Here is a 22,741-nt window from a genome sequence, read left to right as displayed (position 1 = left end):
TTGTTAATTTCATTTTCACCTCAGGAAGGCTCTGTCAATTTCACCTCTCCACTCTAAACCTGTGTGGGATGGCAACCAAAGGGCAGCCAGGAATGGAAATGGGCTGGAGCTGCCTTCCAGCGCCAGGCTTGAACCTGAAGAAGTTATAATGGGCTGAAGTTTCCCTTCTGGCATTTCACAGCCCCTTCACACAGTTCCAGTGTATAGCAAAGCCTGTGCCCTGCTGCTGTCTTTTTAAACTACTCTTCCCAGCTAACATTGCATCTCCCAACATGTGTTCTTCACATGTCAGTTGCCTCATGTAGAGAGACGCCTAGAATCACTTGCAATGCACTGCACTCTTCCCCCACACCCAGGTTTAATTGCTCTGGGTCCTTGCCACTTCCCCAAGCAATAGAAGCAGCCATTCACAGAACTGAGCAACCCATCATTATTTACGGGACCCAGAAAGAACAAATACTTACCTGCTGCGCCCACTAGCTGCCTCCTCCCAGAGGCTGAGGAGGGTCCTGGGATCAGATGCCGGACTGTGTGGCTGCTGGGCAAGCTACCCAGATGTGTGGAGCAGAGACGCCCAGGCTACACCGACGGCAGTTGGCAGCTGACTTGGATCCCTGAGGAAAGACTTAGGTAGGAGTGGGTGGGTGACTCTGGGGCCACATCCCTCACGGTTTCCCTAGTGATGGATCAAGATGGGTAGCCCTATTCGTCTGTCTGTAGCCGTAGAAAAGAGCAAGAGTCCAGTAGCATCTATAAGACTAACAAAATGTGTCATAGCTTTTTTGAGCCACAGCTGTATCTGAAGAAGTGAGCTGTGGCTCATGGAAGCTCATCCCCTACCACAAATTTTGTTGGTCTTATAGATGCTAATGGACTCTTGCTCTTTTCTACCCTTTCCCTAGAGAAAAGCCACTCAGTGAGACACACCATGGTGCCCCGGCCTGCACAGGCAGCCATGCTTTTGCACGTTAATTTGTTTTAGCTCTGAGCCGAGGTTGGCACACTTGCTTCCTTTTTTCTCTCTTACAACTCTGTGAGGTAAGGCCATAGGATGCCTATGGGCCAACCCTGCATCCCAACGGAGCACTGCCTCAGGCCAACTCCAGATTGGGAAATTCCTGGAGATTTGGGGTTGAGCAGGGTTTGGGAGGGGGGGAAATAATGCCATAGAGCACCCCCCTCCAAAGCAGCCATTTTTTCTGATCTCTGTAGTCTGAAAATCACTTGTAATTCCAATAGATCTTCAGCCACCACATGGAGGTTGGCACCCTTATTACCCCCTCCCCTCAGCTGGGCAGGATCAACATTTACATGAGAGGCTGGCGGACAATTTTCACTTGCATAAGACTGGCATTGGGGAGAGCTAATGGGTGGATGCTGAGAAGAGGTAGAGAGCCAACCAGGAAGCAGGAGCCCTTAAGTCCCACCCTCTGACATTTTGGAGGGAAAATCCTGAGGGGAGGTGGGCAGGCACTACAGATGTCTTAGACAAACACTGGAAAAAGCCAATGGAAGGAGGCTGAGAGCAGAAAAGCCCAATCAGGAAGCATGATATTTTAAGTCCCGCCCTCTGAGGTTTTGGAGGGAAAATCCTGAGGGGAGACGGGCCATTCCTAATATGCCTCAGATAAGCACTGAGGAGAACCAATAGGAACATGATGAGAGAAGATGGGAGCCAATCGCGAAGCAGGAGCCTCTAAGTCACATCCTCTGTGTGGCTTTCCTGGTCCCTTCAGTTTCTAGGCCGCTTTTCTTCTTCTTGGGGTGTGCAGGGAGATCAGGAGCTATAGTGACAGGATCTCCTCAGGGTCAGCAGCAGTGCCAGGGCCTGGAGGAGAGGGAAAAGATGACATCCAGCACACCTGGAAGACACCAGTTTCTGGCCTAATTCCCACCAGCAAAAACAGGGCAGAAGTCATCTCCTTGCAGGACTAGATTTCTGTGTGTAGGGAGGAGTTTCCCCACAATGCAAAGGGACATTGTGAGGTTGCCCAGCCCAGGACTGGCATCTCCTCCCGCCTCCTGGAGCCAGGCAGTCCCATTCCAGCCTCTCAGGGCCTTCCCCTTCCTGGCCTCTCCTCAAGAGGTGGGGCAGGTGGCTTGGCCTCCATCCCTCAGAGGGGAGGAGAGGGGGGGCGGCTTCTGGCACGGCAAGGGACCCCTCAGCACCCACGAATGGATTTGGCCAAGAGGGCGAGAGAAAATGTGGCCGGTAGGGGCGAAACCATATAAGTGCCTGGGGTGTGCAAAAAGCTTCAGTCACAGTTCAGCCCTTTCTTCCCACCAAAGTGTTCACATAAGGAAGAAAAAAATATAAATGTCTGGAATGTGTGGGCAAAGCATCCATTACAGTGGATGTTTTACTTGCCATCAGCAAATTCATGCGGAAGAGAAAGTATATAAATGCCTGGAGTGTGGAAAAAATTTCAGAAAGAGTGAAAACCTTTCTTCCCACCAAACAATTCACACAGGAAAGAAAAAATATAAATGCCAGGGATGTCGGCAAAGCAACCAAGTGGACATCTTACTTACTATCAGAGAATTCACACAAGGGAAACAGAGACTGTAGAGAAGCTGTGGCAAAATTAGGGTAAATCGAAGTCCTCAGTCTCTCTCTCTAAGACATCTTACACAGGGACACTCAAGTGAAAGATCTTATACTTACCCTCCCATTGTGGATACACATGCACTGCTAGGGAGACAGAATACACTTGAATATATGACTTCATGGGAAGTGAGCATTCCCATGTAAGGTGTCTTGTGTAGAGACTCTCAATCTTAATGGTCCTTGTTAATGGGATTTACTATGAGACAGGTGGCCATCTTGTCCCTGGACATAAAATGGAGGAAAAGGGAAAACAGCTGGGTAGAGTCCCTTCCTCTGTCCCCACCTCTGGGGCACCTGGACCCTTGATCAAAAGGGTCCAGGGGATGTTGCATGGAGTGACTTGGGCACTCTGCCTTTTTTCATTTTGATGGACCCATCCTCAGGTATAAAGAAAAGAGTAGTACTATACTATACTATTTTATTGTTATGCAATATACTGTTTAGTGCAGCAGAACTGTAACCCGTTAGAAATCCTATTTTGTTGAACTCTTGTTTTTAACTTGTGTCATCCATCTTCAGGAGAAAGGAAATAAATCACTTCATTTTTATTTCTTGGATCTAGATTAGACGATTCTGTCCCCAAGAGTGCAGGAAGCTCTGTCCAGCTGGTTGGGTGTCTGCAGGGGACATGGCTCACACCCCCCACCCCCATCCTAAACTTCTTGATATATAGCCTGGAAGCGGCAAGAGTCCAGTTGCACCTATAAGACTAACAAAATTTGTGGTAAGGTATGAGCTTTCGTGAGTCACAGCTCACTTCTTCAGATACAGCTAGAATGTGAGTCCATCTGTCCTTTTATCTTGGAGTGGAGTGACTTCAGAAGCCGAATGTCAATAGCAGGTAAATTACAATAGCTGATGAATGACAATAACAGGCATGATTAGATAGGGGTATGTGGAAGGGTAGCCCACCAGGGGAGGCATGGAATCATTTGCCCCCCCCCCCTCGTACAACGGAAGTCACTGGAATGGTATTAACTGTGGCCCCCATCCCTCCTTTTTTTACATTGTGATTGGAGAATTGGAGGGGGCTGCCATCTGAGATGTTAACTGTTTATGTATTGTTTGGGGTTTTAAAATGTTTAAACTGTGTATTGATCATATTACTGTACCCTGCCCTGAGCCTGTTTGTGGGGAGGGTGGGCTAAAAATTGAATTAATAAATATAAATAATAACAGTGAGTGTGGAGAAATCAGCATTGGTAATGAGACACGAAGCCCAGGTCTCGATTCAGTCCAGGTAGATGCATTGCCTTGAGCTTCCTTATCAGTTCTCCACACCCACTACCCCTCTGCCTACCCCACCCTAGCCAATCCACCTGCTACTGTCATTCACTGGACAAATAAGGGCAGATGGACTCACATTCTAGCTGTATTTGAAGACGTGAGCTGTGACTCACGAAAGCTCATATCCTACCACAAATTGTGTTAGACTTGTAGGTGCTACTGGACTCTTGCTCATTTCTACTGCTACAGACGAACACAGCTACCCATCTTAATCTATCTGGCTGCTTGTGTCCGCCGCAGGGAGAGCCCTCCATCCAAGGCAGCCCTTTTAGCGCCCCTCGTGCTTTAACAAGACCCCCTCCCCAAAGGGATGACCTACAAGCAAGCTGAGCTAGTCGCAACCTGGGGTGCAGAGTTGCGACTAGCACAAAGGCCTGCAGACTGCACAGCTCCCGGGCAGAGATGTCAGTTTACAGACGGTGACGAAAGCCCGGGGAGGGGGCTGGATACAGCAGAGAAGTGCAGGCTGAGACACGCAAATAACACGCGCAGGAACCCGGCGGAGACCGGCACTAAAACCGCGCCTGCGTGCACCGACCCCACCTTGGCTGCCTCGTGGGCGGAGCTCTTCTGAGGAAACCCACCTCCTCCTAATGACCGCTCTCCCCCCACCATTGACCAATCCCCTCTCTCCTCCTGCCTCACGTGGTCTCCCTCCGCTCAGGCAGCGGGAGAGGGGCCCCTCGCGGCCTCCGCGCGACGCATCTTCCAGTCGTCACGGGGTTTGCCCCGCCCCCTCCCCTCAAGACCCCTCCTTTCTCAGCGGCCGCGCCCCTAGGCCGCGCCCCCTTTCCCCGCGCGTCATGTTCGCTCCCGCATCTCGCGAGGTTTGGCGGGATTCTCTGAGGGGAGAAGGGGTTTCTTTCCCTTTCGCTGTTTCCCCCCCTTTTTCCTGTCAGGAAACGGGCCTGGCCGGGGAGCGGTGAGTGGCGCCGGCGGAGGCAAGGCAAGGCGAGGCGCGGGGGGTCCTCCGTGGCGCTCGGGCCTCGGTGGGGCCTGCGGGAGGCCTCGGGGCCTGCGTGGCCGAAGGAAGGCACCGGGGCTGCGCCTCTGCCTCATAGCGGATGGGCCTCGCGGGGCAGGGGGGGGGAGGGGGGCGGCCTGAGGAGCTGCTGCCAGTCGGAGGGGGCAGCTGAGCCCGTGGCGCCCCCTTGTCCGGCCTTGCGGTGTGTGTCTGTTGACATTTTTAGGGACAACCGAAAGGGGGAGGGGCAGCCAAAGAGGTTGGGACGGGAAAAGTGAAAAGGGAATAGTGACGTTGAGTTTACTTTTCCCGTTCCGGCCCCTTGGGTCACCCTATTGACATACTTTACCCTGGCTTTCCTTTATTGTTATTATTATTAGTCTGCCTTCCTCGCCGAGACTCAAGGCAGATCACACAATAGGGGTCAGTACATTCAGTTTCAAAAGCCTTTCAATAAACCATGTCATAGTGTAGGTAAATGCAAAAGGGCCAAGATTTGCAAACCAGCAAAAAGGTTCCAATCAAAGGTTTGTTGATTGTTGTAGTTGATTTTGTTATAAAACATAAAAAACCCACTTTTATAAATAAAAAGTTGAAGAAACGCTGACATCGGAGCATAAGCAATTCTAAGACTGACCTGTTAAACAATACAGGAACTATGGTTGTTGGGGGTTTTCCGGGCTGTCTTGCCGTGGGGTTTTTTTGTAAGGTTGATGGATTTCCATTCCAGGCAGCGGAATATGGTGCCTTCCATGAAGATAGTTTCAGGTGGGTAGCCATGCTGGTCTGTAATAGAAGATCAAGAGTCAGGCCCAGTAGCATCTTAAAGATCAACCAGATTTCCAGGGTATGAGCACTGATGTAGGGAGCTGCCTGGAATGGAAATCCATCAACCTTACAAAAAAAAACCCCAACAACCATCGTTCTCCGGCCGTGAAAGCCTTCGACAATACAGGAACTACTCCATAGGATCGTACTTACATACTTACTCCTTGAAGATCGTTTCAGGTGGGTGTTGGTCTGTAGTAGAAGAGCAAGATTCGAGACCACTAGCACCTTAAAGGATCAACTAGATTTCCAGGGTATGTGCTTTCAAGACTAGAGCTCCCTACATCAGTGCTCATACCCTGGAAATCTGGTTGATCTTTAAGATGCTACTGGGCCTGACTCTTGATCTTCTATTACAGACCAGCATGGCTACCCACCTGAAACTATCTTCATGGAAGGCACCATATTCCGCTGCCTGGAATGGAAATCCATCAACCTTACAAAAAAATTGCACAAGGACAGATTGATACCACTTTTCTTACCAAATGCAAAAGACTGGATATTATAAAAATGAAAAATGCTTGTTCTTTGTGGTTCAAGAGGGCTTACAATAGTAGATCAAAAACATTTACACTTAAAACCAAAATAAAATATCAACCTTAAATTCCTCAGTTTCTCCCCTGTCCCCCTCCAAAAGATGCCTGCCATTCAAACCTCCTTCAAACCCCTGGAAAACAGATAGACCTTGCAGTGCCTCATGAAGGCCACTGAACTGGGGCTCCCTTCACCTCTTCACAGAGCCACCTTGGAATAGGGAAGACCTGAGCTCTGGTCAGTGCTGGACAGGCTACCCAAAGAGGTGGGATCACGAACAGATGGCTGCCTGAAGACCATAACTGGTCACAGGAAGATATGGAAGGAGGCAGGGGCCTGATGGAGGAGGATTCACAGCTCACCAGTGGTGCCTTCATTTTACATGTGGGAAGCCCCAGGTTCAAACCTTGGGAGCATCTTCAGTTAAAGGACATTTTGAAAAGGCAACCTTAGAGAGCTGCTGTCTGTTGAAGAAGACAGCATGGCTGTAAGGGATCTTTTGGACTTTATTTGGAAACCTAGCCTCTGCTTCCTAGTGCTTGATGCACACAGTCGCTGCTTTGCATCCCAGTGGCTCAGAAGAAGCAGGGCATGTAAAGAGAAAAAGAGGGATTTAGAATGTCCTCCTTAAATAGCCTGCCTGTAATAGGCAGCTGCCCACTCTGGGGTTAACTTGTAAAATAGCTACTTCCCTGCTGTCTTGCAGTGAGTAAAAATTGCTTCCAGACTATCAGGCAGGACTCCTTCATTAAAAGAGTGTCCCCCCCCCCACCCTTTTAGAATACATTTGACAAAAAGGGGTGTAGATGGGAAGATGTGCCAGGAAAAATGCACCTAGAAAGCACTTTTTGTGGGCTGCTTATTTACTGAACTGTTACAGTGCATTTACAGAAACCCAAAAATTCTTAGTTGGCTTTATGCAGGAATGTTCCTATTTTACTGTGTTCCTATCTCTGGTTTTCCATTTGCAGCTTTTTCTTTTCTAAGATATCTCTTCAGCTTGCATACTGGTCATAGTATGTGGGGGTTGCTGCATTTGGAGGGAGGGTGTAGGAGGGGCTGTTTTTTTATGATGTATTTTGGTTTTTTCATCTTCAGGCTAGAAGAGCATTGCTAAAATGTCTGATAGTGAGGACAGTAATTTCTCTGAAGATGAGAGCGAGCGGAGCAGTGAAGCGGAAGAGGTAGAGGAGAATGAGGTGAGAGTGACAGGAGGGGAGAAGGTACACAATTATAGACACACACACACCCAAATAGTGAAGAATGTGTCGCCATATTGCACAAGGCTCTGAACAGATGAAATGGGCAGTGCGTAGTTGCTCTTTGGGGATCTGCTGCTCCACAGTAGAGAGCAAAATGATGCCAGTATCATGAGACTTGACAAGGGAGCACATGTGCCCTCCCCAAAAGCTACTCTGGAAGAGTGACTTGAAAGAGGAAAGAGAAGCAGGTAGGGAGATGATTTCGGGCAACAGGAGAGTACTAGGAAGACGTTGCGGGTATTGCCAGTCATTGTTACCCTTCTCCTTAAAGAAGGATGCTGCTTATAGCAGAAAGGGGAGCAGGAAAAATATTGACCCTGCTCAGAAAAGTGGGATTATATCTTATTGAAATAGGACAGCTGCTGATGTCAGTATGTATTCACCTTTCTATATTTTATTTACTAGGGTGTTTTGCAGGTATGATACAGGTGTTTTAAAATGTAAAATTTTGAAGAACTGTTTTTCCTGGGTTTTGCGGGGGGGGGGGGGGAGGAGTAGAAATTTGAGGGAAGTTGAAATATATGCCATTTTTAAAAACATTCATACTTTTTTCTTAATCTTTGTATTTGTGTTCTGTGATGATCATGCATTTATGTGACTTTTGCATGAAAAGCTTGTGCCAGACCAATACAGTAAATAGTCATGACCCAAGGAAAATAATTGCATCCGTTTGGAGTGGTTTATTTTTCTTGGAACAGTCATTCCCAAGCTATGCAGCAAGCCATTTTTGGACCTGCATCCGGTTCAAAAGCAGTTCAATATGGCATGGGAAAGAAGGAAAAATCCAGAGCTTCACTGGGTGTGCAGTGGGCCTTGTTTTTTGCCTAGCAGAGCTCTTTGGAGGCTTGGTCAAGGACTGGAGTAAGCCAGAAAAATATGGATCCCTAATTCTAAGTTTAAATGTATGTTGAGATGGGGCCATGGTTCAGTGGTAGAGCATCTGTGTTGCATGCAGAAGATTCCAGGTTCAGTTTCCAACATCTCCAGTTACAAGGCTCAGGTAATGTGTGACGTGAAAGGCTTGTAGGGCTGCTGCTAAGAGCAGGCAGGACTGATCTTGATAAACCAGTGGCGTTTGACTTGGTATAAGGAAGCTTTGTAGGTAATTCATGGGGAGTTTGAAGCTGAGCTTGGACTTCTGTTCTGGCACCAGCTGTTCTGGACAAACGAACACTCAAAAAACTGCTGCTTGGAAACGGAAGATAAATATTCTTCCATGATCACATACAGGCAGAAGAACATGCCAGTGCTGTAGGCAGTGAGAAAGAAGAAGTGGAGGAAGAGGAGGAGGAAGAGGAAGAAGATGACTACGATGAAGAGGAGGAGGAAGAAGATGACGACCGGCCAGCAAAGAAACCCAGACATGGAGGCTTTATTTTAGATGAAGCTGGTAAACAGTCTTACTTCCCCACTGCTTGGCACTGCTGCGCTGGGTTGGCTATTCCAGATTTTCTTTGGAGAAGTGGCCTCCTTGGCACCAAGTTTGGATCGACACTTACCCAAGCTGGCCTTTCTTTTTTTCATCAGATGTAGACGATGAGTATGAAGATGAAGATCAGTGGGAAGATGGTGCGGAGGACATCCTGGAGAAAGGTAAGACCAGTCCTTCTCACATCGTCAGCATCTGGAATAAATCTGGATGCCTGGGCAGACTTAAGCCAGTTGTCATGTCGATCCCAAAGGAGGGGCAGTAGAAAGCGCGAGCGAGTGTGTGGGCCTTTGAGATCCACAGGACCCTTCTGCCAGTTTCTCGTGATGATGAGGTGTGCAGTTTCTGCCTGGTTGTGAGTTACTTATTTTTCTCTCAGATCAGTCAGGTCCCTAAAATTGGAAGACTTAAAAGACAATTGAGAGGTAGAATTTTTTTTAAATGTCCAAGATTGAAACAAAAAGCAGTCAAAGTGAAATCCTTCCCTTCTGCCTTGTCAAAGCAAAAACAGTCATACAATTTATGGATCGTGGCAACTTGTGCTACCTTCATAATGATGGAGACGTGTGGGCGCCCATTTTTCTCCTGTACTTGTCAAAAGAAAGAGGCAAATGGCTGGGTGTTGATTTTGACTTGTTGCAGCCTCTGGGTTCCTGCCTTTCTTCAGAGGCTGCCTGGCCTCTTGCTGGCACTCCCCCGGCCTGTTGGCTTCTCTTTTGAGTTACATGCATTTCATTCGCTTTCGCTTGGTTTGTGCCACATCTTAATTTTGTTCCTTCCGCTTTTCTGTTCCCCATTCACCCCCACCCTGTGGTTGGTTTTGATGGTATTATTTGGCTCATACTGTCCGCCCTCCCACCACCACCACCACCGCCTCTTCATGAGCAGAAGAAATTGAAGGTAAGAAAGGACTTTGGTCCTCTCCTCTCATTCCAGCTCCTTTCCTCTTCACCACCTGCTGCCTTGCTTCTCTGCTTGCTCTCAGTCTGGTGGGTGCTCTGAATGGCATACGTGGCGGGGGGGGGGGGGGAGGTTGGGCTCAACAACTTTGCTGCAGGTATGTAGGGCCGGGGTGAGGGCCTGGGAGCAGAGGTGCAACGGGATCTGGTCAACTCTGACACAGCTGCAGCAGAACTTTCCCGAGTTGGTCACCCTTAAGGTTGGGATGGGCAATTCCGCCTGAGATCCACATTTGGTTCTAAACCTACTTTTAAGGGCTCCAGATTGGATACCATTTCTTTCTGTTTCAGTGCCTGCACTGGAAAACAGAAGAGCTTGGAGCCCTCTAAAGTAGGCGGAGACCTAGATAGGGCCCTCTTCCCCCCATTCTCTGGCTTTTAATGGCCATTAAGCCGTTTAGCCAACAGGAGCGCTCGTCTCTAGCAGTCCATCAGGCAAGTGCTCCCAACAAACCTTTAAGCAGTTTGGAGGCCAGATGAAAAGAAGCGCCTGCAGGCCATGATTTGTCCTTCTGTGCCTTAGAAGAGGTCTTCTGGGGTCTTCTGATAGGAAAAGCCCAGCTAAGGGCGCGCTGTGTCCCAACAGGTGTGAGTTCATGGAATTTGCCTCCTCCATCAAAGAAAGCCGTAATTGTTTTTATTTGCTGTAGGTATTTTTTAAAACCCCATTACACCGACCAATAGATTTCCAACTAAATCAGTAAAATCACTAAAATAGCAAGGGTGGCTAAAGCATACAATGTTGTTAAAATAGCGTACATTATAGAACATGATGAGCATCATGTTTCCTTTATTTTTTACTTCATTTATTGTCCACTTTTCTCGCAGAAAGGCCCATTACAAAAATTAAAGAAAAGCAATAAATCTGTGAAATGATTTATAAACTTGGGAGAACCATTCAGGAACTTTAGTGGTGTCCCCTTTGTACACGCATCCTCCTGAAAAGTTCCATTTACACCTTCTGTGAAATGATACTGCTGTGGGAGCCTTCCTCACCTCATCAAGTAGGGAATTCCCCCAAGCGGGGCCACCACAGGCACAGGCGGTCCCGGATCTTACCCATTTTCATGGTAGCAATGTCATAAGGTTTTGCTCAGACAGGTAATGTTGCCACAGTAAAGCAACTTTCAGGGCATTTCTGGAAAATGATCTACTGTAAAAGAGCAGAAGTGGGAATATCCAGGTGAGCATCACAGGAGGAGAGAAGCCGTTCAAACCAAAATTTTAAAAGTATCTTACGATAACAGCCCACAAGCAGCGCATTTTTAGTAGCTCAGATTTCCTCTCCTGCCAGTGTTTTAGGCTGTAGTGCTCCCTAAGGCAGTTGATCTGTATTTGGACGGCAACGCTTCAGAACTGTCTCTAGAGCTCTTATGACCGAATTCTCCACAGAAAACATTCCAAGATGGAAAATGAGCATGTTGAGGAGGAGGGTTCTCACCTAACTTCCTCTGTAAGATTCCTAAGTGTGGAAGTCTTTGTGTTTACAAAACTGTTCTTGAGGGGTGCGTTGAATCCTGACAGGTTGTAAGCCCAGTCTCATGCAGTACAGCCTGGCCTCATCTTTACTGTCTCCTTGAGAAGTGGGCTTCAGCCACTTCTTCAAAGGGACACCTCTCCTTGGAGCACTCTTATCAGGAGACCACTGAAAATCTGAGGCTTGCCTTTTAGAAAGAGGATCAGACTGGCAGGAGGGTGCTTTTAGTCTGCTTATCTGCAGGAGGGGGCAGTTCCTGGACTTTCTTGGATGGTTCTTCTTTCTTTCCTTCCTTCCTTCCTTTCTTTCTTCCTTCCTCCTTTTCTCCTATCTCAATTGGAAAGCAGGATGGAGTTAAAGGACTTACAGTATTGCAAACATGTCAGACCAAAATGTTTGCAGTTCTGAAAGTTCTTGACCCCGTCCTCTTCACCGCCTGGCTTTCCAGTTAGCCCCCTTCCCTTTTGTCCTGCCTATTGTAAACTTCTGTCTCTTCTCTCAGCATCCAATATTGATAACGTGGTTCTGGACGAGGACCGCTCTGGGGCACGGAGACTGCAAAACTTATGGAGGTAATTGGTTAAAAATGAATAACCCACCATATTTGGAGGGCAGATGGGGCTAGTCTCTGGTTCTTTCTTCCTTTTAAACATTTTTAGCACTTCGTTTTCCTGTAGGTAGGTTAGCTCCCATAGTCTAGGGAGAAGGTCTCTCGTGCTACCTTCTTGATTAAGGTCACTCTCTCAGTGAGTACAGAACCAAGATGAGATTTGAACCTGGAACTTGCTTGTTCTCAGCCACCAGAAATGGAGTGAAGCAGCTTGCATTGGCAGATGTGCCCTGTCACTTCGCTATTCTAATTTGTCTCTTCCCTCTTCCTCCAATTTCCAGGGACCAACGGGAGGAAGAGTTGGGAGAGTACTACATGAAGAAATATGCCAAATCCTCTGTGGGCGAGACGTGAGTATGGAGCACCTTCCTGTCATGCGGGTGGGGTGCGTTAGGGCTTTGTTAGTGGTGGTCCCGTCCCCACCCCAGGTGGCTCAGTGCTCTCCTCTTTGCCTCTTCCAGAGTGTACGGTGGCTCTGATGAGCTCTCTGATGACATCACGCAGCAGCAGTTGCTTCCCGGAGTCAAGTAAGGACCTTGTGTTGTGTGTTGTTTTGTAGGCACAGGAGGAATGGTCCTGAAAGATGGTGGATGAAGTGGTGGGATGGAGAGAGGGGCTAAAGGCATGATGGCAGCAAAAGAGGTGTGGCCAAGCAGCCTGCAGTCTGTTGTCAAGAATGGGCAGTGCTCATTTGGGGCATGGCATGAAAGCCCACCAGGGATGGGGTCACCGTAAGTCAACTGTGACTTGAGAGGCAGGATTTCATTTCATTCTGATCTGTGCTTCTTCTCCTGCCATTCAGGGATCCCAACCTTTGGACTGTGAAATGTAAGGTAAGTCCCTGCAGGCTGAGGCTGCTATACAGGCCTCTAAATTCTGGCTAGCAGAGTTGTTTTAGTGTTGTGTCAGGTGGAAACACTTGGCTGTTGAATATCTTTTTCATTCCAATGCTTTCCTGGCTTTTTCCCTTCCCAGATTGGAGAGGAGCGGGCCACAGCCATTGCCCTGATGAGAAAGTTCATCGCCTACCAGTTCACGGACACAGTAAGTGGGAAAGGGGGGAGGTCTCAGTTCTTGATATGCAGTGGCCATATTTGTCACTGAACATGAAACCCACTTGCACCACTGAGGGAGACAAGTCAGGGCTGAAATTATTCAATGCTCCCACCCTCATGTGGAATAGATCGCTGCTGAGAAAACTAACAGAGCTGTTCCCTGACAGCCAGTTTTCTACATACAGGGAATTAACAGTAACTCATTCATTTTGGGAGACCCCCAACTGCAATCCGCAGTCTTGACTGCCTCAGTGGGAACAAGGACCCAGAGCTACTGAAGGGTGTAAACAGGGCTGGCCCACCAAACTGGAGAGCCAGTTTGGTGTCGTGGTTAAGAGCGTGGGACTCTAATCTGGAGAGCCGGGTTTGATTCCCCACTCCTCCACGTGAAGCCAGCTGGGGGACCTTGGGTCAGTCACAGCTTCTAGCTGTCTCAGCCCCACCCACCTCACAGGGTATTTTGTTGTGGGGATAATAATAACATACTTTGTAAATTGCTCTGAGTGGGTGTTAAGTCATCCTGAAGGGCAGTATATAAATAAAATGTTATTATTTGTGCTGAATTTTTAAAATCTGCATAATTAAGGAAATGCGTTTTCGTTCCTTACATTGTCAGATTTGTTCTGCGTCTTTGGACTTGTGTTAGAGGGTGGAAAGAGCCATGCAAGCTAATGCCTGCTCATGTGTGTGCACATAAAATCTTATGTGGCAGACTCTGTGGAACTGCAGCTGCCATGGGCTTCCAAGCCAAACTTCCCAGACAACGGGCTTGGAATTTTCTTTGTCCCATCTTCCCTGGTAACTGAAATCTGCAGCCCATACCACATCCTGTGATTTTCCTGCACTTGTGCAAAATCGCAGCACACAACACCAGGAAGAAACTCTGAAGGAAGCCTCCAGCTCAGAATGGCATGCACGCTCATTCCCAGCCTCAGTGGGAGGCAGCTGCATGGGAGAACAGAGGCATCCCGAGTGCCCCTCTTCTTCTTCTTCCTTGCAGAATATGGGGCAGGCAGTGCTGAAGTCCCAGGCAGGCTTTTACCTTCTTTTGTTTGTTCCTTCATAGGGGCCTTCATAGGCAAGTTCTGGAGTACGCAGGACTGAAAGCTTGTAATTGAGAACTGTAGTTAGAGCTGCAGCTCACTTCTGCCGTCCTTCCAAGCTCTGAGACTTCTGTGGCGCTCTGGATGGAAGCCATGCTGTCCTAGCCAGCCTTAACATTCTCTGCTTACTCCGCAGCCCTTGCAGATCAAATCGGTTGTAGCTCCTGAACATGTGAAAGGCTACATCTATGTCGAAGCCTACAAACAGACCCACGTGAAGCAGGCCATCGAGGGGGTGGGCAATCTGCGCATGGGCTACTGGAACCAGCAGATGGTGCCCATTAAGGAGATGACAGACGTACTGAAGGTGGTGAAGGAGGTGACCAACCTGAAGCCCAAGTCCTGGGTCCGGCTCAAGAGGGGCATCTACAAAGACGACATTGCACAGGTGAGCTGCTGTCTGGTCTTCCTTCCCAAACTGCTGGAGATAATAATAATATAATAATAACATTCGATTTATATACTGCCCTTCAGGACAACTTAACGCCCACTCAGAGCAGTTTACAAAGTATGTCATTATTATCCCCACAACAAAACACCCTGTGAGGTGGGTGGGGCTGAGAGAGCTCTGAGAGAGCCGTGATTAGCCCAAGGTCACCCAGCTGGCTTCAAGTGGAGGAGTGGGGAACCAAACCCGGCTCTCCAGATTAGAGTCCCGCGCTCTTAACCACTCCACCAAACTGGCTGTCAGGTGAGAAGGGTTTAACTCTCTCAGAAGTAAAATGGCAGCGGAAGGGCTTGATAGTTGATGCAAGGAAGAGCTTTCCAGGAACACTGGTGGGAGCGAGGAAAAAATGACTTATCCCCATTAGGGATAAATGTTGGTATCTTTGCCAGCTGTCCTGGTTGCAGCATGCTAGGGTAGGGGATAGCTCCCCCCCCGCTTTTTTGGGGGGGCTATACTGTTGATGGTGGGATATGGGTGGCACAAACTGGCGCCCAGTTAAAAATTTACCTAAGAAGAGCTAGTGAGTGGGTTTTCCTCACTGTGTGACTTTTGTAAGAGCTGAAGTTTGAAATTACTTCTCCCCTGGGCCAGATCTGTCTATGTTCTAAAGACCTCTATCCCAAAAAGTAGGTAAAATTCAACTGTTGTGTCAGCTACCAAGAATTTAATGTGTCAGCAGTCACAGTGCAGTTAAGAACACATGTAGAAATCAGAATGGAACAAAACGACAGATCACTCCATTGCAGCCTCATAAAAAAGATTCCAGCTTCTAACTTGCTCAACCAAAGGCCCTTCCGTGTTTTTAAAAAGGTCCTCAGTCAAGTTGGACTTCCTCATTGGGTGCCACCATAGAAAAGGCCCTTCTCTTAACTACCCCACAGGGCAGTGACACTTGGAGTACAGCCTCTTCTGAAGATCTTAAAGCAGGAGGTATAGAAGGGAGGAGACTGTCCTTCAAGTTGGCTAACGGTAGCTTTGGAAATACATAATTTTTGTTTTGGGATGCTGTGAATTTCTGACTCCAGTGAGCCATTCACTCAGTGTTCCACTGGCTTTCTGACAGTGTCTTGGTGGCTTACGTGTCCAGGTTGATTTGTGGGAGGTTGGTGGGGGGACGAATCCTGCCCTTCCTCTAAGGGATTTGTGCGAGCCATCTCATCCATCTGTATGATCAGAGGGCACTTCCCATAGCATGAACTGCATCTTACTTTGGGCAAAACTCCCTCAGCGTGCTGGCCATTATCTCATCACTGACAAACACTGCTTTTCTTTGCTTGGATTCCCCCCACCCCTTTTTTTAGGTGGATTATGTGGAGCCAAGTCAGAATCAGATCTCGTTGAAGATGATCCCGCGCATTGATTTTGACCGCATCAAAGCCCGCATGAGTCTGGTATGTCTGCTGGGTTCCTTGCCTGAGCCCCTTTGGATAAAAGGTGATATCCCATTCTAGCAAGTGCTGTCAGGCCGTTGTTGTGCTGTGTGGCTGTCCCAAGCCTCCCTTCCAGCCCGTGTGTTAAACCACAGTAGTTGGTCTTAGGAATGTGATCTGCATAGACCAGTGTTCAATAGACTCCACTGTAATAAAGTTCCAGTGGTATTCCAGAAGGGTGTGTATGTGGGTGTGTGTGGGGGGGGGGATTTCCCTCCTAAAACTGCTCTCCCTGACTTGTTTTTGGAGACCGTGGCAAAGGCCAGTAACGGCCCTGCCTCTTTTCTCCTGCTGCAGAAAGACTGGATTGCAAAACACAAGAAATTCAAGCGCCCCCCACAGCGTCTCTTTGATGCTGAGAAGATCCGGTGAGCAGTTGGACGGGTCGCGGGTGTGACCTGGGCTTAGGCTTCTGGGGCTGGTGACTGGTGGTGAAGAACCGTGTGAAGGGACATGGGGTAGGAGCAGTGCCTGGCGAGGCAGAGACAGCTGTGGGGCTGTGCTGTGAGGCAACGTGGGCAGGGCTCGTAAGTTCCACTCGGGGCCACCTCGGAGTGGCTCCTGTTGCTCGCTGGCCTGGGCCTCTGATACGGATGTGTCTGGGTCTCTCCTCACCCCGTTGCCCACAACAGCTGCTTTGCTGACATCCAGACTCCTGTTTTCATTCCAGGTCTCTGGGCGGAGACGTGGCCTCGGATGGGGATTTCCTCATCTTTGAAGGGAACCGCTACAGCCGGAAAGGCTTCCTCTTCAAGAGCTTTGCTATGTCTGCTGTGGTGAGGATGGAGTCCTGGGCAAATGCCGCGGGAGGCGGGACTCCTGCAGAGCGGGGAGGGCTTGAGGTTTGGGAAGGGAAGATAAAGGCTGCGGAGATGAGCTCACGGCTGCCCTTCTTCTCCGAGCGCTAGAAACATCTTCCTGTGAGCTTTTCAGGCTCCCCTTGCAGTTCTGTCTTTGCAGCCCTGAGGTTCCCCGTTGTTGCATTGGAGCGTGACCATCTCCAGCCTTCTGTAAACCCTTAACATTCCCTCAACAAGTCCCTCAAACAGGTTGTTTGTTTTAAAAAGCCAATCAAAAGCCAGGTGGATGGTGCGTTGGTCTGCAGAGAATCAGCAAGAATGGCATTCAGTAGCACCTTAAAGCCCAACAATACTTTCAGGGCGTAAGCTTTCAAGAGTCAGGGCTCTTTTTAGCAAAAGTGTCTGACAAAAGGAGCTTTGACTCGCAAGAGCTTGTTCCCTGGAAACCTTGCTCGTCTTTAAGGTGCGACTGGACTCAAACCTCACTAATCAAGAGCTGCAGACCTTGAGGATAACCCTTCTCCCTGTCCTACCCTTGACTTCCAAGGCAGGGGGGAGCCTGAACTTGGGGAAGGCCTTTGAACTCACTCGGGTGTGCCACGTTGGTGAGTGGTGCCATCTCTGTCTCCTTTGTGTCACTTCCCCCCCCCTCGCTTTGTGCCAGATCACAGAAGGAGTAAAGCCCACTCTGTCGGAGCTGGAGAAATTCGAAGATCAACCAGAAGGCATCGACTTGGAGGTGGTCACGGAAAGCACAGGTAGGTTGCTGTCGATGGCCCTTGCTGCCACAGTGCCTCGCTTCCTGCCAGACTTTCAGAAGCCCCACCTACCCGTGGCCGTGTGCCCTCCTCCCTCCCGCGTGGGCCCTCGCCCCTCTCCTCTGTGCAAAGGGCTGTGCCGGTGGTGGTGTCCCGGTTGCGCATGGCCTTCCTTCTCTTCCTGCTGCCGCTGCAGGGAAGGAGCGGGAGCACAACTTCCAGCCTGGGGACAACGTGGAGGTGTGTGAAGGGGAGCTGATCAACCTGCAAGGGAAGATCCTGAGCGTGGATGGCAACAAGGTCACCATCATCCCGAAGCACGAAGACCTCAAGGTGACCCTCCCGCTTCCTCCCCCTCTCTGGCACGTGGCTTGTGAGCGGGTGGTTTCACTGCCTTGCCCCTTCACCAGATGATGACACGTAATGAAGGAACAGTCCTGTGTTTAATTAGAGTTTTGTGGACTGTAGGAGGAACAGGCCCTTCTGTAACTTGCAGTTAACGGTTAGCTACCCCAGCACTTCTCATGTGAAATTTTAGGAAACCTCCCAGCTGTGGAAACAAGTCCACCAAAGTTGCACGCATGGGCCAGTGTCGAACCACATGTGGCTCAGAAGGAAAAAGAGCCAACTTTTCTAGATCTGATGCCTGGGGTCATTTTTGATGTGCCGTAGGCAACCAGGCAGGGGGATCCTTACAGGCCTGAATAGTTTATTGGTGAAGTTTGGGACATTTGGCCACTGCCTAGGTGGGTCTCCACGTCACATGCTGCACAGCTGGTGGCTGTTGTGTTTGTTCCTCCCTCCTCCTCCCTCCTTCAGTGTCCCTTCTGTCCCTAGGACATGTTGGAGTTCCCAGCTCAGGAACTGCGTAAATACTTCAAGATGGGAGACCATGTGAAGGTGATAGCCGGCCGCTTTGAGGGCGACACAGGGCTGATTGTGCGCGTAGAAGAAAACTTTGTCATCCTTTTTTCTGACCTCACAATGCACGAGGTAAGTGGCAGCCAGGAAAAAAAAATCCTGGGTGGCAGGAGAGGCAGCTCCATGGGAGGTGGGAGATGGCACAGTAGCCCGTGGTAGTTTTAGAACTTGCTCTTTGAAGCCTTCTGGTGTGTGATATGGAGTATAAGATTGCTGTCTGGCACTATCAGTTCCAAGAAGAGCTCAGTTCTGTGAGTTGCATAAACTAGCAGTTTAACATTCTTTCCAATTGGGCATAAACTATTTTACATAATTCTTGTGTTGTCTACCTGTGGGGGGTGGGGGGCACAAAGAGCTCTGTAGGTCACTGCAGTCCTCTCCACAGAAAATTCACCCCAAACTGTTGGCAGTGTTTCTCAGTTATACCAGTTGCGGTTTCTGAGGTCTTGGCAGGCATATCAAGGTATGCCTTTACAACTGTGAAGGATAGAAATTTGATCTTTTTGTAAGTAGCTGAATTCTGTACCCCATAATTGGTTGCTCTGTTGCAGAATCATTCCATGTCTAAAAGCAAAAGCCACAGAATGCCTTTTTTTAGAGTAGGCAAACTAACCCAACATAGTATGCAGGTTTTTGACTTCTCCAGAGCTCTTCCTCAGGATGGATGTTCAAAAAACAGCCCCCCCCCCCCCCCCCCCAAAGCTGGAATCAGGAAATGTTCTAATTCTGAATTCTGGAAAACTTGAAAGCTTGCACATGGTATTGTACTGTCTTGATTGCATTTAACAAAAGGTATTATATGGCTTCTGGTTTTGGATTTTGCTGTGAACCAACACAGCTGCCTATTCACTCCTCATTATGTCACAGTTTGGGTGGTGTGGTATTTTTTTAATCCTTTTATTTGTTAGGTTGTTGTTCTGAACCTCTGATGGCTTTTGGGTCTGTAGCCTAGCTGGGTTCTCCGCTCTGCCTGTGCCTCATAAGGTCTTCCTCTCCAGTGTCCCAGCCCTTTTTTTGCCAGTGGCAAAATACTGGGGTTCTCCAGGAAAGAAAGTAAACATTTGCAAACAGGAGGCCTCCTAAATGCTCTCAGTTTTATTTATGTAGATTTGTTTAAAGAATTACTGCAATAAAATGATCAGTGGCTAGTGACGTACCTTAAGGTTTCATAGTTTGTAGCTGTAGGCCACACACGCACCCCTGTCCAGCTGCTGCCTGGGTTCATGTAGATGCATGTGGTTCCGAGTAGAACGTGTCTTTTCCACATCTGGCCCCTCCTCCTTCTCGTGGCCTCTGCTCTTCTTGCAGCTGAAAGTCCTCCCCCGGGACCTGCAACTCTGCTCGGAGACAGCCTCCGGTGTGGACGTGGGTGGCCAGCATGAGTGGGGGGAGCTGGTGCACCTAGACCCACAGACTGTTGGGGTCATCGTCCGTCTGGAGCGGGAAACATTCCAGGTGTGTGTGTGTGTGTCATCTTGAGGTTTGGGGGGGGGCAGTGTTGTATCTGTGTGCCCCCTCCAGCTTTGAATGCCTCCATTGGTCTGGGCTGCCTTCAGAGCTGCGTGGCTCTTTGCAAGCAAAAGCCTTGGAGCAGAATGTCACTGTGGCTGCACTGTGGCTGAAGCTGACTGATAGAGAAACCAGTCAACTCTGTTCTTTTAGAACATGGTCACTTGCACATAAGCGCCCACAAGTCCCCAAAGTACAGCCATTTGCCATTTGCAGTTTTCTTTTTGTAAACCAAGAAGCACACAGGGCATAAAACGATCCACAAAAATCTACTGATTTTTGCCATGGGAGTTGCTTTGTTTTTGTCCCAGCCAATATAAAACATTGCGAAGTTTTCCCACACTTCTCTCCAAGGGCTGTAAGGAGACTTCCCCCTGTCCTGCTGTCATGTGCTGAATTGCAAGCCAAAGGTGTAGACTTGGGTCTCTTAACTGTTAAAGCTAACATCATCTGCGCTAAGTAGGAGTACCAGTCCCCTACCGGGGCGAGGGATCCCCCACTCCCACCCTGCACCCCCTGCCCCGCTTACGTGGCTGGCGGAGGGGGGAACACGCCTCCCGGGGTGCATTCCTGGACGGCGTGGTGTGCTCCTATGTGCCGTAGCAGCCCAAATCGGGCTGCTGCAGAGTGTGGGAGATCCCAGGGAGGCATGTGACCTGCGCAATGACATCACTTCCAGGAGCACACACAACTGGGGAAACAATAAGGTAGGTGCTAGGCCTCTGACCTCCTGCCTGGGGTGTCGGGGGCCCTGGCAACCCTAGTGCTAAGTAATGCTGAGGCGGCGCTGTCTCTTAAGAACAGAAGCGTTTTGCCAAGACAGGCCCACATCTACCTAGACCGGCATTCTTTGTGAGATTCCCAGTAGGTGCAAAATAATCCTCAAGAAATGGGGCTGGTGGACTGTGAGCTGCCTTCTGCCCGCTGCCGCGTATTTGAACTTCTGATAATTCCCACTGAAAGCAACTCTGCGTTCTCGTGTTAATTGATGCATGAAGGACCTTTGCAGCCACAGCGTTTGCCCCCCTGGGCAGTCATTCTTTGTGGGTGGCTTTCCTTTCAGTAATCAAAATGCACGTTTCCAAAAGTGACTAGTGCTGTTTTGAAAAGCTTGAAGTTGAAATGTCTGTTTGCATGTAGGCTTTCAGCCTTCTCTTTTTGAAAATACAATGCTGTTTTATACTGTGTGGGACTATTAGTCCATGCAGCTTAGTGTTGCCTACTCTGGCCGTTGGCTTGTCGGGGTCTCAGGCTGCAAGATGCCCTCTGGGCTGCATCCCCTCTCAAGTATCCAGCCCTTGGTCCCTTAAGCTCCATATTGTCTGCTCTAGTTATCAGTGGCTTTCCAGGGTCTTAGATCCGGAGGAGTTAGCTGTGTTGGTCTATAGTAGCAAAATGGCAAAGAGTCCAGTAGCACCTTTAAGGCTAACCAACTTTACTGTAGCATAAGCTTTCGAGAACCACAGTTCTCTTCATCAGATGCATGGAGGGTATGAAGAAACTAGTCAGATATACATAGGGGAGTGAGGGGAGGGGAGAGTAAATGCAAATCAGTTGCATTCATTCCAGTTTACAGCCAGTTTGGTGTAATGGTTAAGAGTGGCAGGACTCTAATCTGGAGAGGTGGGTTTTATTCCCCATTCCTCCACTTGAAGCTGGCTGGGTGACCTTGGGTCAGTCACAGCTCTCTGGAGCTCTCTCAGCCCCGCCCACCTCACGGTGTTTTGTAGTGAGGATAATAATGACATACTTTGTAAACCGCTCTGAGTGGGCATTAAGTTAACATAAGAACATAAGCAAAGCCATGTTGGATCAGGCCAGTGGCCCATCCAGTCCAACATTCTGTCACACACAGTGGCTAGAAATCCAGTGCCATCTAAAGGACTGTCAGTGAGGCCAGGACACCAGATGCCCTCCCACTGCCTTCCTTCCAGCACCAAGACAACAGAGCACCACCTCCCCACAAAGAGAATACCATCTATCTCCTGTGGCTAATAGCCACTGATGGACCTCTGCTCCATATATTTGTCCAGTCCCCTCTTGAAGCTGGCAATGCTTGTAGCTGCCACCACCTCCTGTGGCAATGAATTCCATGTGTTTATCACCCTTTGTGTAAAGTAGTATTTTCTTCTATCTGTTCTAACCCGACTGCTCAATAATTTCATAGAGTGCCCACGAGTTCTTGTATTGTGAGAAAGGGAGAAAAACACATCTTTCTCTACCTTCTCTAACCCGTGCATTATCTTGTAAACCTCTATCATGTCTCCCCTCAGTCGTCTTTTCTCCAGGCTAAAGAGCCCCAAGCGCCTCAATCTTTCCTCATAGGGAAAGTGTTCCAACCCTTTAATCATTTTAGTTGCCCTTCTCTGTACTTTTTCCAGTGCTATGATATCTTTTTTAAGGTGTGGCGACCAGAACTGTACACAGTACTCCAAATGAGGCCTCACCATCGATTTATACAGAGGCATTATGATACCGGCTGATTTGTTTTCAATCCCTTTCCTAATAACCCCTAGCATAGCATTAGCTTTTTTTATGGCAGTCGCACACTGTGCTGACGTTTTTAGTGAGTTATCTATCATGACTCCAAGATCTCTCTCTTGGTCAGTCTCCGCCAGTTCAGACCCCATCAACTTGTATTTATATTTTGGATTTTTGGTTCCAATGTGCATTACTTTGCACTTGGCTACATTGAACCTCATTTGCCACATGGATGCCCACTCTTCTAGCCTTGACAGATCCCTTTGGAGTGCCTCACA

The 22,741-nt window shown here is 48.8% G+C and overlaps 1 protein-coding gene across 2 annotated transcripts in view; it reads left to right on the top strand.

The window, feature by feature from the left end:
- The first annotated feature begins 4,700 nt into the window (after positions 1 to 4,700).
- The window catches only part of SUPT5H (SPT5 homolog, DSIF elongation factor subunit), a 29,580-nt gene continuing 11,539 nt past the window's right edge, over positions 4,701 to 22,741 (top strand). The window contains exons 1-18 of one of the 2 annotated variants that reach the window (XM_054999157.1): positions 4,701 to 4,841; positions 7,320 to 7,420; positions 8,714 to 8,873; positions 9,011 to 9,076; positions 9,801 to 9,812; positions 11,851 to 11,920; positions 12,240 to 12,308; positions 12,420 to 12,485; positions 12,761 to 12,791; positions 12,934 to 13,002; positions 14,253 to 14,504; positions 15,866 to 15,955; positions 16,292 to 16,362; positions 16,665 to 16,770; positions 17,459 to 17,552; positions 17,749 to 17,885; positions 18,390 to 18,545; positions 19,782 to 19,928. In XM_054999157.1, the coding sequence (XP_054855132.1) occupies positions 7,340 to 7,420; positions 8,714 to 8,873; positions 9,011 to 9,076; positions 9,801 to 9,812; positions 11,851 to 11,920; positions 12,240 to 12,308; positions 12,420 to 12,485; positions 12,761 to 12,791; positions 12,934 to 13,002; positions 14,253 to 14,504; positions 15,866 to 15,955; positions 16,292 to 16,362; positions 16,665 to 16,770; positions 17,459 to 17,552; positions 17,749 to 17,885; positions 18,390 to 18,545; positions 19,782 to 19,928 (1,677 nt within the window). In that variant the 5' untranslated portion in view covers positions 4,701 to 4,841; positions 7,320 to 7,339. The remainder of the gene's footprint in view (positions 4,842 to 7,319; positions 7,421 to 8,713; positions 8,874 to 9,010; positions 9,077 to 9,800; positions 9,813 to 11,850; positions 11,921 to 12,239; positions 12,309 to 12,419; positions 12,486 to 12,760; positions 12,792 to 12,933; positions 13,003 to 14,252; positions 14,505 to 15,865; positions 15,956 to 16,291; positions 16,363 to 16,664; positions 16,771 to 17,458; positions 17,553 to 17,748; positions 17,886 to 18,389; positions 18,546 to 19,781; positions 19,929 to 22,741) is intronic. The other variant, XM_054999156.1, reaches the window with a different exon arrangement.

Source organism: Eublepharis macularius, chromosome 15, assembly GCF_028583425.1.
Source record: "Eublepharis macularius isolate TG4126 chromosome 15, MPM_Emac_v1.0, whole genome shotgun sequence".
NCBI lineage: Eukaryota > Metazoa > Chordata > Lepidosauria > Squamata > Eublepharidae > Eublepharis > Eublepharis macularius.
The sequence above is the reverse complement of the archived record's forward strand: the minus strand, read 5'-3'. Positions and strand labels throughout refer to the sequence as shown.